This window comes from Aquarana catesbeiana, linkage group LG03, assembly GCF_042186555.1.
Source record: "Aquarana catesbeiana isolate 2022-GZ linkage group LG03, ASM4218655v1, whole genome shotgun sequence".
Taxonomy (NCBI): domain Eukaryota; kingdom Metazoa; phylum Chordata; class Amphibia; order Anura; family Ranidae; genus Aquarana; species Aquarana catesbeiana.
The window spans coordinates 327,503,859-327,519,874 of record NC_133326.1 but is presented as its reverse complement, the minus strand read 5'-3'; the positions used below and the strand labels follow the sequence as shown (position 1 = coordinate 327,519,874).

The 16,016-nt window shown below is 44.3% G+C and overlaps 1 protein-coding gene across 2 annotated transcripts in view; it reads left to right on the top strand.

Moving 5' to 3' along the window:
- Nucleotides 1-16,016, top strand: part of HK3 (hexokinase 3) — a 172,434-nt gene that overhangs the window by 122,073 nt on the left and 34,345 nt on the right. For both annotated transcript variants that reach the window (XM_073620473.1, XM_073620474.1), the window contains exons 9-12: nt 1,624-1,779; nt 2,289-2,522; nt 5,667-5,971; nt 7,144-7,292. In XM_073620473.1, coding sequence (XP_073476574.1) covers nt 1,624-1,779; nt 2,289-2,522; nt 5,667-5,971; nt 7,144-7,292 — 844 coding nt within the window. The remainder of the gene's footprint in view (nt 1-1,623; nt 1,780-2,288; nt 2,523-5,666; nt 5,972-7,143; nt 7,293-16,016) is intronic.

The window sequence follows — 16,016 nt, the reverse complement described above, 5'->3', positions numbered from 1 at the left end:
CAACAAAGTGGTAGATCTATAGCTCCTGGAATGGAATCTGAGGTCTGCTTTTTAAAAAAATAAAATAAAATAAAAAAGTCTACTTAGATGTTGCACAGTGTTATGCAGCGTACACACGGTCGGACTTTTCGACCGGACTTGTCCAACAGATGCCGACGGACCAAATCAGGCGGACAATCCGATCATGTGTGGGCTTCACCGGACCTTCAGCGGACTTTTCCAGTCGCAAATCTGACAGACTTTAGATTTGGAACATGCTTCAAATCTTTACGTCGTAACTCCGCCGGACCCAGAAATCCACTTGTCTGATTGCTAGTCCGATGGACAAAAACCGACGCTAGGGCAGCTATTGGCTACTGGCTATCAATTTCCTTATTTTAGTCCGGTGTACATGATCACGTACGAATCCATCGGACTTTGGTGTGATCATGTGTAGGCAAGTCCGTTCATTAAAAAGTCAGTTGAAAGTCCGCTGGAAAGTTTGTCGGACAAGTCCGGTCAAAGTCCGCCCGTGTGTACGCGGCCTTAGTCCCTAGTTTGAAAAAAATGCACTTGGAGATTTACTAAAAGTGGTGCGCTCAGAATCTGGTGCAGCTGTGCATGGTAGCCAATCAGCTTCTAACATCAGCTTGTTTTTAATTAAGCTTTAACAATAAAACCTGGATTCTGATTGGTTCAGTTTTAGTAACTCTCCCCCATAATGTCTGGTTTGCGCTTGATCTTTTTATGATCAGCATATATAGCTGTACTTAAAGAAGAACTCCAGGACAAAAAAAATATTTTCGTTTAGGGGATTGGGAGATATACTTGCCTAGTCCGCTGGCCGCAAGACTGGTCGCCGTCACTCCTGCACCCTAGCGGTCTTGTGAATGGACTGTTCCTGATGTCATTGCACCCATAGACTGGTTCTGGATGTGAGGACAGCAGGAACAGTCCACCGCTGGATGTGGGGGAGCGTGGTTTTCTGGAGGATCAAAAGACCAGGTAAGCACAGCTTTCCTTTGCGTCCCTAGACTAAACGAGCAGTTAACCCATGCTTTAAGATTAACGATGTGTATCGGGCAGGTGAGTGAATATACTTAAGACATGAATACATGATTTGTGGATGAAGTCTTATACTTGCATTTTGTTGTACACTATGACCACAAAAGAACAGCAGCATCTTTCAACATGTAGTTTACTGTGTTCTCGGCTCCCCCACAAGGAGAACACAATAGCTCAGCGGGAGGGATTCCTTCATCAACACTGATTGTGTTGATGGGGGAATCGAGTGATTTTTCTTTCCTGCAACCATTGCATCATCTATAAGCCTTCCTTACTGTGCTTTTGGCGCAGCACAACACTTTGTGAGCTGCTCCCTTTTCTCCCGCTTCTTCTTCTATCCTCCTCCTTCTCTTTTTTTTTTTTTTTTTTTTCCTTCCAAACAATGGAGTATGCAATCCTTCATTGTTAAAGTTGTTTGTGGTTTATTGCGAACATGAACAGATCTGGGTAGAGGAACATTTTACAATATGCCCCAAAGTTGTAGCACTCTTATGTATATGAATGCAAGTTATCTTTACAGATGTAGTCCAAACTGCTCACATTCATTGATAAGCCTTCATTCCTTCTGTTTCCACACAGCTTTGATAAAATGATTAGTGGAATGTATATGGGAGAAATTGTGCGTCATGTGCTAGTCAAACTGACCAATCAGGGATTACTCTTTGGCGGTGTGTCAACACCGCAGCTTCTTAACAAAGCAACCTTTGGAACTAAGGACGTATCAGACATTGAGAAGTAAGTGATTGTTTGCGTATTTTACTTTTATTTTTTTTATTGTTAAGAACAGTGTCGCTTAATCATTTCATATATTTTGGGCTGAATAGTCAATTATGGAATCTGGAGAACACTGTGATTGGCACCCAATGCAATACCCCTCTCCTTTTTAGGATGGCACACTACATTCTTGTTTTACTGGTCATACCCTGGATCTAAATTTTGTGACCATGTATACGTTTATGGCATAATTTTATTTCTATTGTTGGGAATGTGTGGATTTAAAGGAAAAGGCTATCTTTTCTGTGCCAGCTCTAAGCCCAGGCATACTGTGAGTAATGATAAATGTGGCGCAGCATGTGCCGCAAAGTGGTTTGCCACTGCCGATATGGTGCTCCTACATGGAAGTCTGGAAAATATGCACTTGGTGGTTATTATGACGCTACTTTTCCAGAAGTCGATGACTGTTATGCGTAACTCAACAAAACTTGCAGCATGTATGTGACATATTTGTGCTTTCTCCCATCTAGTGACAATTTTCCTTTTGAAAAAACCAAAAGTGTTTTGGCTGTCTTTGGTCTAAAGGCAAGTGAAGAGGACTGTGTCCGGGTAAAGTGTGTGTGCTGCGCAGTGGCTTTGAGGTCTGCAAGGCTGTGTGCTGCTGGACTTGCTGCAGTTGCCAACCGCATAAAGAACAATAGGCCACATCATCTGGGTAGAGTCACAGTGGGTGTCGATGGATCTGTATACAAAACAAACCCAAAGTAAGTATGCTTTAACTTTTGCTTCCTTGCACCATAAAATGTTTATCACAGTATAAATGTATAAGTTCTGGATGAAGTGTGTTGGATGTGTTCAACCTCTAATTTCTTAAGTCACCTAACACCTTTTGGTAAAGTTTTGGGATTTATGTTGGGCATTGTGGTAGAAAATGGCATTGGCTTGGTGACTGCACTGCCCAGCATAAATTGGGGCAGATGTCATGGTGAAGGAACAATATCTCTGCTTTCCCCTCTAGGTCCCACTCCAATCTTGCAGAAACAGAGACTTTTGATACTTTATTTGATTTATTTCAGGTACTTGTATAGCGCCATCAATTTATGCAGTGCTTTACATATACATTGTACATTCTCAGTCCCTACCCTCAAGGAGCATACAATCTAAGGTCCCTAACTCACATTCATACATACACATTCTAGGGCCAATTTAGACAGGATCCAATTAACCTACCAGCATGTCTTTGGAGTGTGGGAGGAAACCGGAGTACCCAGAGGAAACCCACGCAGGCACAGGAAGAACATGCAAACTCCAGGCAGGTAGTGTCCTGGTTGGGATTTACCACTGTGCCGCATCCTTATGGCATATTCGGCAGGTTTTACCCTTCTATCCTTCTTTTTAGAGATGGAATTTTGCTGTTTTGCTTTTCCTTGGCTATTACATTTGTGCAATATAGTTCTAGTTAGTTAATATTTAACCACTTCAGCTCTTGCATCTGCGTAACCCTAATGGACCACAGCAATTTTTAGATGTTTGGTAATAATTTTGTTACTTGGAATCGCAAATTAATACATACAGTGGCGAAGCTAGACCTTTTCACCCAGAGCAAAGACTCAGATGGTGGTGCTTTCTTCTGGAACTTCAGCAAGGGTTGTCACCTTTTTTCTTCAAGCCAAACCTGAACACTTTAGCAGAGCTAAAGACCTGGGATACCTTTGGCTGCCCCAAGGAGAGTAGTTCAGTGGGTGAACAATAGGTGTGGCCAAATTGTGTAAACAGTGGGAGGGGCTTAAAGGGGGCATGGTTAAATAAAAAAGCATTTTGTACTCAGACAATCTGCTTGGATTAATAAAACAAATGTCACTGTAAAAATATGTTCTTTGCCTACCTTTTTGAAAGTGGACGGTGCCAGTCAGCAGGGATTTGTTATTTTTGTTGTTTTTGTTATTTTTGTTTGTTTTAATTTTTAGGAGCCTTGTTGGGGGTTGGTGAAATATCAGTGTCCAGAGAGACCCTTGATGTCTCACTTTTGGGACCGAGAAAGGGACTGAGGACAGAGACTCCCCAGTCCCTTTCCCTGGACAGCGACTGGAGGGGAAGTGCTCTATATCGAGCGGCTTCCTGTTCATTTACAAACCAAGACCTAATAAACACAAATACTATGCTTCAGTATGCATGAACACTGTGAATGATCAGTACCAATCATTCAGTGTGTTCATTCAGAAAAGGAAGGGGCCAGTAAAGGGGTCAAGTGAGTACAAGAGGGCCCGAGCAGCAGTAAGAAATGGAACCTGGACAGAAGGGGCAGAGAGGGTGGAACCAATGGGCTGTATTTTCCTCCTGCTGAATGCTGGTGGGAGGAAGAGAAGACTGCTTTCTGGTGCTGCAAGTGTTTAAAAATACAGCTTATCAGTTCCAGTAAATGCCACTTCTGCCACCCCTCCTGTCCAGGTGTGACAGGAAGGCCGTACAGGGCACATGCCTCCCCGTGTTTTGGCCCTGCAGGTACCTAGTATCCAGCAGTATCCAGGAGAATACACAGGGACTAGTGGGAATAAGCCTGAGTTAGAGTGTTAGAGTGTTATTCATGGGTGGTTGGATCACCAGTAGAAGAAATGTAAGCGAGCTGACACACTGGCCGCCCTGATATCAGCTGTCTATGTGCAATAACAACATGTACCAGATACCTATCGCTTATCCGCAGCCTCCACTACCAACCAGCGGCACCATGACATGTGTCATGTGCGCGATGACAGGGAGCAGGTGGAAGATTCCAGGGAGTTCTAGTTTATGGAGAAGGGGAGCTGAACCAAGCGCTGTCATCACATGCTAGAAGATGCCTGAAGCCAAGGAGCTGTTTACTGTGTCACATGGGAAACAGGGGTGGGGCAAGGGTCTGCAGAGTGCTTAGTGCACACAAGCAGGGTGTATGTGTAGAAATGGAAAGGCTGGGAAGTCAGTCCTGTGTATAGGGTGGCATTTACTAGAACCGATAGGGCTATACTTTCCTCTGCTTGCAGCAACTGAATGCCAGCAGGAGAAAGAAGAAACTGGCTTTCAGTTGCTGCAAGTGACGGAAAATAAAGTCTATCAGTTCAAATAAATGCCCTCTCTGCCGCCCCTCCCTAGAGCATAGGGATGGTGGTGCCCCTCTCAATGTGTGGCACCTGGGGCATATGCCCTCCCAGCCCTGAATACATATATTGGTTCTTGGGACAAGATGGCTTTCCTCTGGCAATGTGTCTTGCAAAAGAGATTGTTTTCAAAAATGAAACAAAAAATCTAAAAATTCTTTTACTTGGTTTAAAAAAACTGCTGTAGATGAAATGTTAACATTTATTCTATGATTTGACTTTTATAATATGCTAAATCTTAATTTCTGGTACAAACTGCTTTGATTTACACAGCTAAAGGTGTTAATTGTTGTCAAATCACCAGGGTAGAGATGGTGTGGTGGGTGGGCTGGGAGGGTAGAGTTAGGGGAGATGTGCACTAGGGGGAATTTGTACTGGGAAGGAGGGTACCTAAATTCACCCTCAAGGGGTTCTTTCCTGGTAGTCATGTCCGATGAGCATCTGACCTGAAAGCCTTTACATGCATGGAACCCCATGCCTCTTGGACAGGATCAGGCAAGTTTAGACGTAGGCCTTTCTTCTGATCTAGGACAGTCTCTGATCTTCTCTTCAACCAGGACATTGTTATTCTGTCCTGGTGTTTGGCTTCCATTCTCTGTCTCAGACAGACTGTGAATATGTCCTGAAGGTCTTGGAGTCACCTGAGGGACAGGGTTTCACCTCTTCTTTCTTCCTTCTCGTGTCAAAGAAATTAAACACAAGTTCTAACGCTCTTCCCTTTTTCTATTCAACACTATAAAAAGTCTATACACAATAATTTTTCTGGGTATCTTTCAGATTTGGTGAACACCTCAATGAAACTTTGGAAGAGCTTGCTCCAGGATGCCAAATTAAATTTTTGGTTTCCGAGGATGGAAGTGGAAAGGGCACTGCCATTGTGACGGCTGTAGCTCAGAGGCTTGCAACTCAGAGAAAGCACATTAATGAAATATTGACCCCATTTCTAATGTCCCATGAAAAGCTAAAGGTAGTTCAAAGCCGATTGCATAATGAAATGGAGATTGGTTTACATAAGCAGACACAGCCTGGAGCCACTGTGAAGATGCTTCCAACCTATGTGCGCGCTACGCCAGATGGAACAGGTAAGGGTCAAATATTGATCAACATCATGTATAATGAGCTTTGTTATTATATGAGACAAATCCATCCATGTATCCCCAAAGTTAGCAGTTGATGGGTAGGGTAATTAAGGTTTATGGATTCCAAACCTGCTGTGATTAGATCCTCCTTATTTGAAGCAGAATAACACTGCAAGAATAAAACCACTTATTTCCCAAGACAACCTAGAATTTAGTTGGTGGCCGGCTTCTGTCGGACAAGCATGCTGGAAAACCAGCAGTCAGCCGACTCCTGATAAGTGCTCTCAGCCAATGGCTAAGTGCGCTGATTGGAGTATTCTGGCCGCGTCCCCCTGTCAGAACAGAACAGCTCAGCGGGGGACATCGTTGTACCAACGTCAGATCGTTAGTACAGTGGCTCTGACCAGAGCTGTCAGGTTTTTTTTTTTCTTCAACCCGCTGGGTTGAATGAAAAATAACCATTAGTGTGTACCGGCTTAAGTAGGCTTTTGGGTTACCCGTTTTCAAACTTGATATACAACCCAATGACTAACTGAAGTGTTGCTGCTCACTGTGAGGCAGTGGCTTAGCAATACAACAGGAACTGTTGTCTCGGGCAGGATCTCCAGATAAGTAGCTTCTGCAACAGATTCACAAAAAAAAATTCTACACTGTAAAAGCAGGTTGCTAGACATGTGTAAAAAAACAAAAAACAAAAAAAAACAAAAAAAAAACTATGGAGGCTGCCATTGATGAAATTGGACATTGGCCATGAATCATTCTGCCTGGCAACATGTATTAATACAAATAATGCTTCCTTTTTTAATGTTACTGGTGTTGAGCCTGACCTTGATTGGAGATTAGCAACTATAGTAATTTCATGATTTTATGTGCCATGAGAAAATGTTTTGGCTTCTATGGACTTTACTGTCTGCTCATTAAGTGGTGTTTAAATGGCAACTTTATTGTGGTATGTATATAAACTAAAAAACTAAATATCCAGTTGGTTTTTATTTTAATGAGTCAAAAGTGGTGCTGCTGTGGAAATGTGATTGTTTTGGGCCGACAGGTTGGTTACATAAAATGGGCTGTTGCCATTTTTATGCACGGTGTGTGTGTGTGTGTGTGTGTGTGTGTGTTAAAAACATTTTTTCCCATGCTGAGCTCTGCTTGAGATATATTTTTCCCTATTACAGAAGTTGGAGAATTCATTGCTTTGGATTTAGGTGGTACCAATTTCAGAGTATTGTGTGTAAATGTGGGCTTGAAAAATGAAGGTGGCGTGCAGATGAAGAGCAAGACCTTTACCTTGCCTACTGAAGTGATTCAAGGGACTGGAGAAGGGGTATGTCTCTCCCTCAAGAGGTGGTGATATTTGTAATGTATAGTTTTTAAACAAAGTGGTTAACTTTATAAACCGACATTGCCTTTCTTTTTTTCTTCTAAGTTGTCCAAATTCTACTAGAATATTTTAATATTTATACTATTTTTAAACTTCTACTTTGCAACATAAAATGCAACTTCTACTTTGCAACATTAGTTAGTGAACTGAATATAGTTTATAGTACCGTACAAGCTTTGGATAGTACTTCTTTTTTGTCAGGCATGATGTATAAATAACCTCCCAAAAAATCACATACTTCTATATACAAGTGGAGCTGACATCAAGAAACAAAAGTTAATTAAAACGGGAGATCTGAAAGTGGAGATCTAGATACAGATCAGTGGAACAAGCATGCTATTTACAAGGACTCCAGGCAATAAAGAGGTGTGAAATGAGCACCATTTCATCATGGCATTTTGTCCCCTATCTGCCAAGGAGCAAAGACTATGGCTTGGTTAATGTCTTAGGAGCACATAAATCTCTTGTCTCCATTTAGGAAACAATATAATGTATTGAATTTCTGAATGAATGTATATTCCTGTTCGTTCCTCTCACTGGGGTTTATTTTGAGTAGAACATGTTTACTTTGTAAAGTGACTTATTACTGATTTTAGTGAATGAGGTGAAGCTAAGTGAAAAAAAATTTGCAAGGAAAATAGAAATTGGGGAAAAAAAAATCAACTGGATTTTCATTTTGCAAATAAAATGTTTACCTTTAGTGAACATAATGATATACAAAGGGTCTTCCATAATTTCCGCAACTTTTATATTTTAGTTGGAAACAGCGGTGGCTGGTGCGCAACATTTTTGGGGGGAGCAAACAAACTGAAAAATTCTGAAAAAAACAAACCATCAAACGCCGCCACTGTGCCCCCCCGTCCGCCTCTGCCCAGCACTTACCCTGTCTCGGTGGGGCAGCGGGTGACGGCGGCGAGCGGTGTCCTCGCCTATGACTCTAATCAGATGCTCCAAAAATACGGCCATGGATAGATTCATGTAATGCATCTATTGGTGATGGAGGGAGTGGCTGGAGAGAGGGGGCAATGCTCGTGTGCCCTTATTGATGCACCGCCACTTGTTGGAAATGGTAAGGGCAGAAGGAGTAGTAATTAGTCGTGTCTGACAGTGTCATTCGTTTAGTCTGCCTGGTAAGCCGGTGAAGATGGCTGCAAAACTTGTATATAGTTGCATTAGTTAGGTTGAAAAAAGACAAGCACAAGTCCATCAAGTTCAACCAAAAAAAAAAAAAAAATACAATCCCATACACAAACCTACACCCACAGTTGATCCAGAGGAAGGAAAAAAACTCCAGCAAAGCATGCTCCAATTTGCTACAGCAGGGGAAAAAAAATTCCTTCCTGATTCCCCCCCCCCCCCCCCCCCCCCAAACCCTCCAAAGAGGCAGTCTGATTTTCCCTGGATCAACTTTACCTATGAATGTTAGTACCCAGTTATATTGTGTACATTTAGGAAAGAATCCAGGCCTTTTTAAAGGACTCACCTGAGCTTGCCAGAACCATCTTTTGGAGGGAGTCTATTCCACATTTTCACAGCTTACTGTGAAGAAGCCTTTCTGTATTTGGAGATAATCTTTTTTTACTTTAGACGTAAAGAGTTCCCCCTAGTTCTCTGTGATGACCTTTTTAAGTGAATAACTCAACACCAAGTTCATGATATGGACCACTTATGTATTTGTACATGTTGATCATATCCCCCTCCATTAATCTCCTCTTAAGAGGGAATAGATTCTGTTCCTCCAATCTTTACTCTTAGCTGATCTCCTCCATGCCTCTTATCAGTTTGGTTGCCCTTCTCTGCATTTTCTCCAGTTCCCTGACGTACTTTTTTGAGAACTGGTGCCCAAAACTGAACTGCATATTCCAGCTGAGATCTTACTAATGATTTGTACAGGGGCAAAATTCTCGCGCTCTCTCACTCGTGCTCTCTCACTCGCTTGCTCTTTTTTCGCTGTCTCTTTTTCGCTGTTTCTTTTTCGCCCTCTTTTTCGCTCTCTCTTTTTCGCTCTCGCTCTCTCGTATGTATGATGCATGCATAACCTTGGGGTACACCACTGATAACCTTATAGACCATTCAGAGTAAGAGTCATTAACCACTACTCTGTGTGAATTCTGTCTTTTAGACCAGTCTTCTATCCATTTACAAATTGATCTTTCAAAGCCTGTAGACTTTACCTTACACATGACCCATATGTGGGGAACTGTATCAAATGCTTTTGCAAAGTCCAGGTATACCACGTCCACAGCCACCCCTCTGTCCAAGGTTTTACTTTCCTCCTCATAAAAAGAAATCGGGTTTGTTTGACATCTTCTGTCTTTCATGAATCCATGCTGTCTGCTTAAAATATATTTTCTCCAAACGTCTTCCAGGACAGCCCATGAGACCTTGGGCTCCTCCTACCAGGACAGGAAACACGTCACCCCCACCAGATAAAAAGGCGGTCCTCCAGGCCCATGTCAGTTATTTGTGTTTCCTCCGGACGGGGGGTAACATGTTCATGGAACCTGCTCTCAGAGGCCTTATAAGCAGGGGCTTTGTATGGCTATTTTCTGGGGCATATCACTTACCTCTTCCTCTGCCAGAAGCAGCACACCGCTGGGGAGGTTGGCTGTGCTGCTGTTCCCTGTCCTCAGTGCCTGGAGAGGGCCAGGACCGGTGTGAGGTCGTGCCCCTAGCGCAGTGCATTGCACTATAGCTCAGCTGAGCTTCGGTTGTCCTTCCCTGCCGACAGCGTGGCTGATCTGAGCAGGGAAGGGAGGAAGCCGCAGCGCTCGAGGGGGTGGAGCTATTGCGCTCCAAGCTGGCCCACAGGAAGTGCCTGGGGAGGGTTACTTCCGGGGCATATGACCTCATCATCGGGCGCCGGAGACGAGGTTCCAGTCTTCACAAACGGCGCGAACAGAGAACGCTGGCTGCTGGTGTTTCTTGGTGTTAAGCAGCCAGGCTGTGGATGACCAAGAGGGGCAGAATGGATCCTCCTGCAGTACCTGCACAGGCAGCGGATGCAGTTCCCAACACCAGCACCTCACAGGTAAGCCTGGGGCGTTCTGTCACCACCTTGCTATCCCTGTGAGTGTTCCCTCCCCCTCCCCCCTCTGTAGTAGTGGGTGTAAGGGGACACATTTCCTCCCTCCTTCACGTGGTGTTACGGAGTGATTGGGTGGCTTTAATTACATTGTGGGTCATTTATTTTTGTCTTGCAGACCAAGACTCGGGACAAGGCCCAAGCGCAGCCACTTAAAAGGAAATGTGTGGTTTGCGCAAACAAATTGAGCTCCTCATGGAGCAAAGCAGTTTGTTGCACCTGTATAGAAGGCCTAGTAAAAGATGACACGGTTGCCTCTTGCCAGAAGATGCTTACTTCTGTTAGGGATGAGCTTGCGTCCACCTTCAGTTCCTTTAGAACGCTTATTGACAAGCTCCAGACTCCAGCAGAGAGTCCGTCTTCACTGAAGGCGTCAGTAAGCACTCCGCAGCAGGCAGAGAGTGAGGACTCTGAGGCTGAGGTCAGATCTACCCGTTCTTCTCTGGAAGAATCAGGGTCAGATACAGAGCCCAGAGATAGAGAATCCACTCGAGGCTCAAGATTTAAGTTATCTGTTGAGGATGTAGATGACTTATTAAAGGCTATCTATACTACCCTTGAATTAAAAGAGGAAGAGGTTCAGTTATCCAAACATGATCTTATGTATAAAGGATTGCATAAGCGAAAATCGAGAGTTTTTCCAGTTCATAGTTCTTTGGTTGATACTATTAAACTGGAATGGGATAATCCTGAGAGAAAACCATTCTTCTCTAGTAACCTAAAAAGGAGGTTTCCTTTTGATTAGGACACTGCGCAGCCATGGAATAAGAATCCCAAGTTAGACGCACCTCTTTCAAAGGTTTCAAAAAACTCGGACCTGGCGTTCGATGATATGGGTACGCTTAAGGATCCGTTGGACAAGAGGGGGGATATCCTTCTCCACAGAGCCTGGGACTCAGCAGTTGGAAACCTGAAACCAGCTCTGGCTTCCACTTGTGTGGCCAGAAATCTGGAGGTTTGGTTGACTCAGATTCAGTCACATCTGTCAGCAGGTACCTCCAGAGAGCAAATTTTAAAGTCTTTTCCTCTCCTATTTCAGGCAGTGGGTTTTTTGGCAGATTCTTCCACTGAGTCGGTAAGAATGTCAGCCAGGACTTTGGCTCTAGTGAATTCGGCCAGGAGAAGCCTTTGGCTTAAGACCTGGTCAGGGGACTCGGCCTCCAAGTTGCGCCTTTGTGGCCTTCCTTTAACTAGCGATCATTTATTTGGCCCAGGTCTACAGGAGGCACTGGAACGCACGGCTGATAAGAAAAAAGCGTTTCCAGAGAAAAAGAGTTCAGACAGCCAGAAAATTTTTTCATGGCCAAAGCAGGCAACCGAGTCCTAGAGAAAAGGACAGCAGGCCGAAAAAGCATTGGACTGGGCACAAAGGCAGAGGCAAAGGGGGAGTGCTGTTTAACCCTCCTCAACAGCCCGCCAAGCCGCAGTGACTTGTGTCCCCCGGTGGGAGGGAGATTGAGGGCCTTCATCCCACAATAGGCAGCAGTCACTCTGAGCCCCTTCGTCCTGGACCTAGTGACCAACGGGTACAGGCTGGAGTTTGTTCACCAACCACCAGAACGTTTGTTGGTCACATTTCCTCCACAAGATCGGGAGAAAGAGAGGGCTCTGGGTCTCCAGATCGGAGACTTATTAGATCAAAAAGTACTGATTCCTGTTCCTCGATCGGAGCAGGGCAAGGGATTCTATTCCCATGTATTTGTGGTCAGAAAGCCGGCAGGAAAGTTTCGACTTATCCTGAGTCTCCGGACCTTAAACAAGTCCATCAGATACAAGCATTTCCGTATGGAGACGGTTTTTACAATCAAAAACCTACTATACCCAAACTGCTTTATGGCCACGTTGGACTTAAGGAATGCTTATCTTCACATCCCTATCCATCCAGCCTTCCAAAAGTTTTTGAGATTGGCAGTGAAGACGGGTATGGGGACCCGACATTTTCAATTTCAGGCCCTCCCCTTCGGTCTTTCCTCAGCCCCACGCATCTTTACGAAGGTGTTGGGGGAAGCGCTGGCTCCACTAAGATTAAAGGCAATAACGGTTATCCCTTACTTAGACGACCTCCTGATAGTGGCAAAATCATACCAAAGGCTGTTGGAGGATCTCTAGGCTGTACAGGACTTCTTACAGTCCCTAGGCTGGCTAATAAACAAAGAAAAATCGTCCTCGATTCCGGCCCAGAAAGTAACTTATCTGGGTTACGATTTTTGCTCAGTGAACCAAAGAGTTTTTCTTCCTCAGGAGAAGATTACCAAAGTGTTCCAGACTATGTCAGCATTGCAGACCAACCAGTCGTTCTCTCTGAGACAGGTGTCGAGAGCAGTGGGTCTTATGACCTCATGTTTTCCCGCAGTACCATGGGCGAGACTCCGTCAGCGTCAGTTACAAAGGTTTCTTTTAAGAAACTGGGACGGGGACATAAGGTCCCTGGAGTCAAGGATCTGGCTTCCCGACAGGATAAAAAGAAGCCTGTGGTGGTGGAGAGCTGGTCAGCACTTAGCAGGAGGTCTCCCATGGTCCTTTCCCGTTTCCCGAAGGATTACCACGGATGCGAGTTCCTGGGGATGGGGGGCCCACCTCAACAATGCAGTAGCACAAGGAGAGTGGTCCCCAGAGGAGGCAAGGGCCTCATCCAATCAAAGAGAGCTGCTTGCAGTCCAGAGAGCCCTCCAGTCTTTTCAGATGGAGATCAGGGGTCACAACCTCCAAATTCTGTCAGACAATATAGCGACAGTCGCGTATATCAACAAGCAGGGAGGCACGAGAAGCCGGAGGCTTCAGTCTATTGCCCAGGAGATCCTTTCATGGGCTGAGGGGAATCTAGCCTCTATTTCTGCTGTACACCTGAAGGGGACAAACAATTGCCTGGCAGATTATTTCAGCCGTCACAGGATAGACCGAGACAACTGGTCCCTTCATCCCGAAGTCTTTGCAGACTTCACCAAGAGATGGGGTTATCCCGTAGCGGATTTGTTCGCAAACCGAAACAACCGCAAGACGGAGATATTCTTTTCCATGAACCCGGCAGACCAAGCCTTGGGGATCGATGCTCTGGCAAACCCGTGGCCTCCAAGCCTATGTTATGCTTTTCCGCCAATCAGACTGATTCCAGAAGTCCTCCGGAAGTTTCGGCTGGAAGAGACAGATCTGATTCTAATTGCCCCGTTTTGGCCCAAGAGGCCATGGTTTTCCCTGCTACAGTCTCTGGTTTCAGAGCCTCCGTGGAGTCTTCCGAAAAGGGAAGACCTATTATTGCAGGGTCCAGTATCACACCCTCAGGTGGTTTCCTTAAACTTGACGGCCTGGTATCTGAAGAAAAGATACTGAGCGCCCAAGGGTTCTCTGACAAAGTAGTCAGGACTTTAGTTAATTGCAGGAAGTCAGTTACTAGAGCCATATATTCCAAAGTTTGGAAAAGGTTTAACTCATGGTTATCTGAAAATGATAGATTAACTCATGATATTCCGTCTATTTTGGAATTTTTCCAAGAGGGTGTCTTTCTGTTAGTACCTTAAAGGTACAGGCGGCAGCTATTAGTGTGTTCCTCCAGTTTTCTCTCCTGGAAAATCCCACTATTTTTCAAATCTATCTCTAGGGCCAGACCAGTAGTAGTGAGAGGTTGTCCAACGTGGGATCTGTCCCTAGTACTTCAAACTCTGGTAGAATTTCCATTTGAACCTCTGGAAAGTATGTCAGTTAAGTTACTTACATTAAAAACTGTGTTCCTTATAGCTGTTACCTCAGCTCGTAGGGTAAGTGAGTTGCAGGCCCTATCAGTAAGGGAGCCCTTCCTCACGATTTTTGAGGATCGAGTTGTGTTACGAACCGATCCAGGTTTTTTGCCCAAGGTGGCAAGTACATTACACCGATCTCAGAACATTGTATTGCCAACCTTTTGTAGTTCGCCACAGGGCGACTTAGAAAGAAAATTTAGTTTTCTAGATGTAAGAAGGATTCTCTTGGTCTATCTTGAGGTCACGAAGACCTTTAGGAAAACTGATGCCTTGTTTGTCCTCTTTTCTGGAGTTCACAAGGGGAATAGTGCATCTAAAGCCACATTGGCTAGATGGATAAAGCAAGCCATCTTGGAAGCTTACAAAATTAGGGAGGTCCCTACACCTTTTGTTACTGCGCACTCAACTAGAGCCTTATCTACCTCTTGGGCTGAGAGGGCTGGTGCCTCACTGGAACAAATTTGCAGGGCTGCCACTTGGTCCAGTTACTCGACCTTCATTAAACATTAAACATTATCGCCTGGATCTCCTATCAGCTCAGGAGCAGGCGTTTGGTCGTAAGGTCCTTCAGGCAGTTGTCCCTCCCTAGACTGGTAAGTTCTGGCTCATCGTCTCATGGGCTGTCCTGGAAGACGCTTGGAGAAAAGCTGAGTTAGACTTACCGGTAACTCCTTTTCTGAGAGTCTTCCAGGACAGCCGGATTCCCACCCGGTATTGTCTGAAGTTATGTGTATTATGCATATGTTTTGCAGGGTCCTACGGTTCTTGAGAATACTGACATGGGCCTGGAGGACCGCCCTTTTATCTGGTGGGGGTGACGTGTTTCCTGTCCTGGTAGGAGGAGCCCAAGGTCTCATGGGCTGTCCTGGAAGACTCTCAGAAAAGGAGTTACCGGTAAGTCTAACTCAGCTTTTTTTCCAACAAGAACTCATCTTTGTGGTCTTTTGGTAAACCCTCCAGTATCTTCCGACTATAGAAGTTAAACTAACAGGTCTATAGTTACTTGGAAAAAACTTTGATCCCTTTTTAACCACTTCCATACAGGGCATTTTCACCCCCCTTCCTGCCCAAGCCAATTTTCAGCTTTCAGCGCTGTCGCATTTTGAATAACAATTGCGCGGTCATACAACACTGTACCCAAATAAAATTTTTATCATTTTTTTCCCCACTAATAGAGCTTTCTTTTGGTGGTATTTGATCACCTCTGCGGTTTTTATTTCTTGTGCTATAAACAAAACAAGAGTGACAAGTTTGAAAAAAACACAATATTTTTTACTTTTTGCTATAATAAATATCCAATTTTTTTTTTTTTTTTTTTTTAAACAAATTTTTTCCTCAGTTTAGGCCGATAAGTATTCTTCTACATATTTTTGGTAAAAAATATCGCAATAAGCATATATTTATTGGTTTGCGCAAAAGTTTTATAGCGTCTACAAAATAAGGGGATGGATTTATAGCATTTTTATTTATTTATTTATTTTTTTAAATAGTAATGGCGGCGATCTGCGATTTTTATCGTGACTGTGATATTGTGGCGGACACTTCGGACAATTTTGACACATTTTTGGGACCATTCACATTTATACAGCGATCCGTGCTATAAAAATGAATTGATTACTGTATAAATGTGACTGGCAATGAAGGGGTTAACCAGGAGGGGGCGCTGTAGGGTTAGTCGTGTTGCTAGGGAGTGATTCTAACTGTGGGGGGAGGGGACTCGCAAAGGGAGGAGACCGATCGGTGTTCCTCTGTACAAGGAACACACCATCGGTCTCCTCCCATCTGACAGGACGTGGATCTGTGTGTTTACATACACAGATCCACGGTCCTGCTCGGTTACCGGGCAAT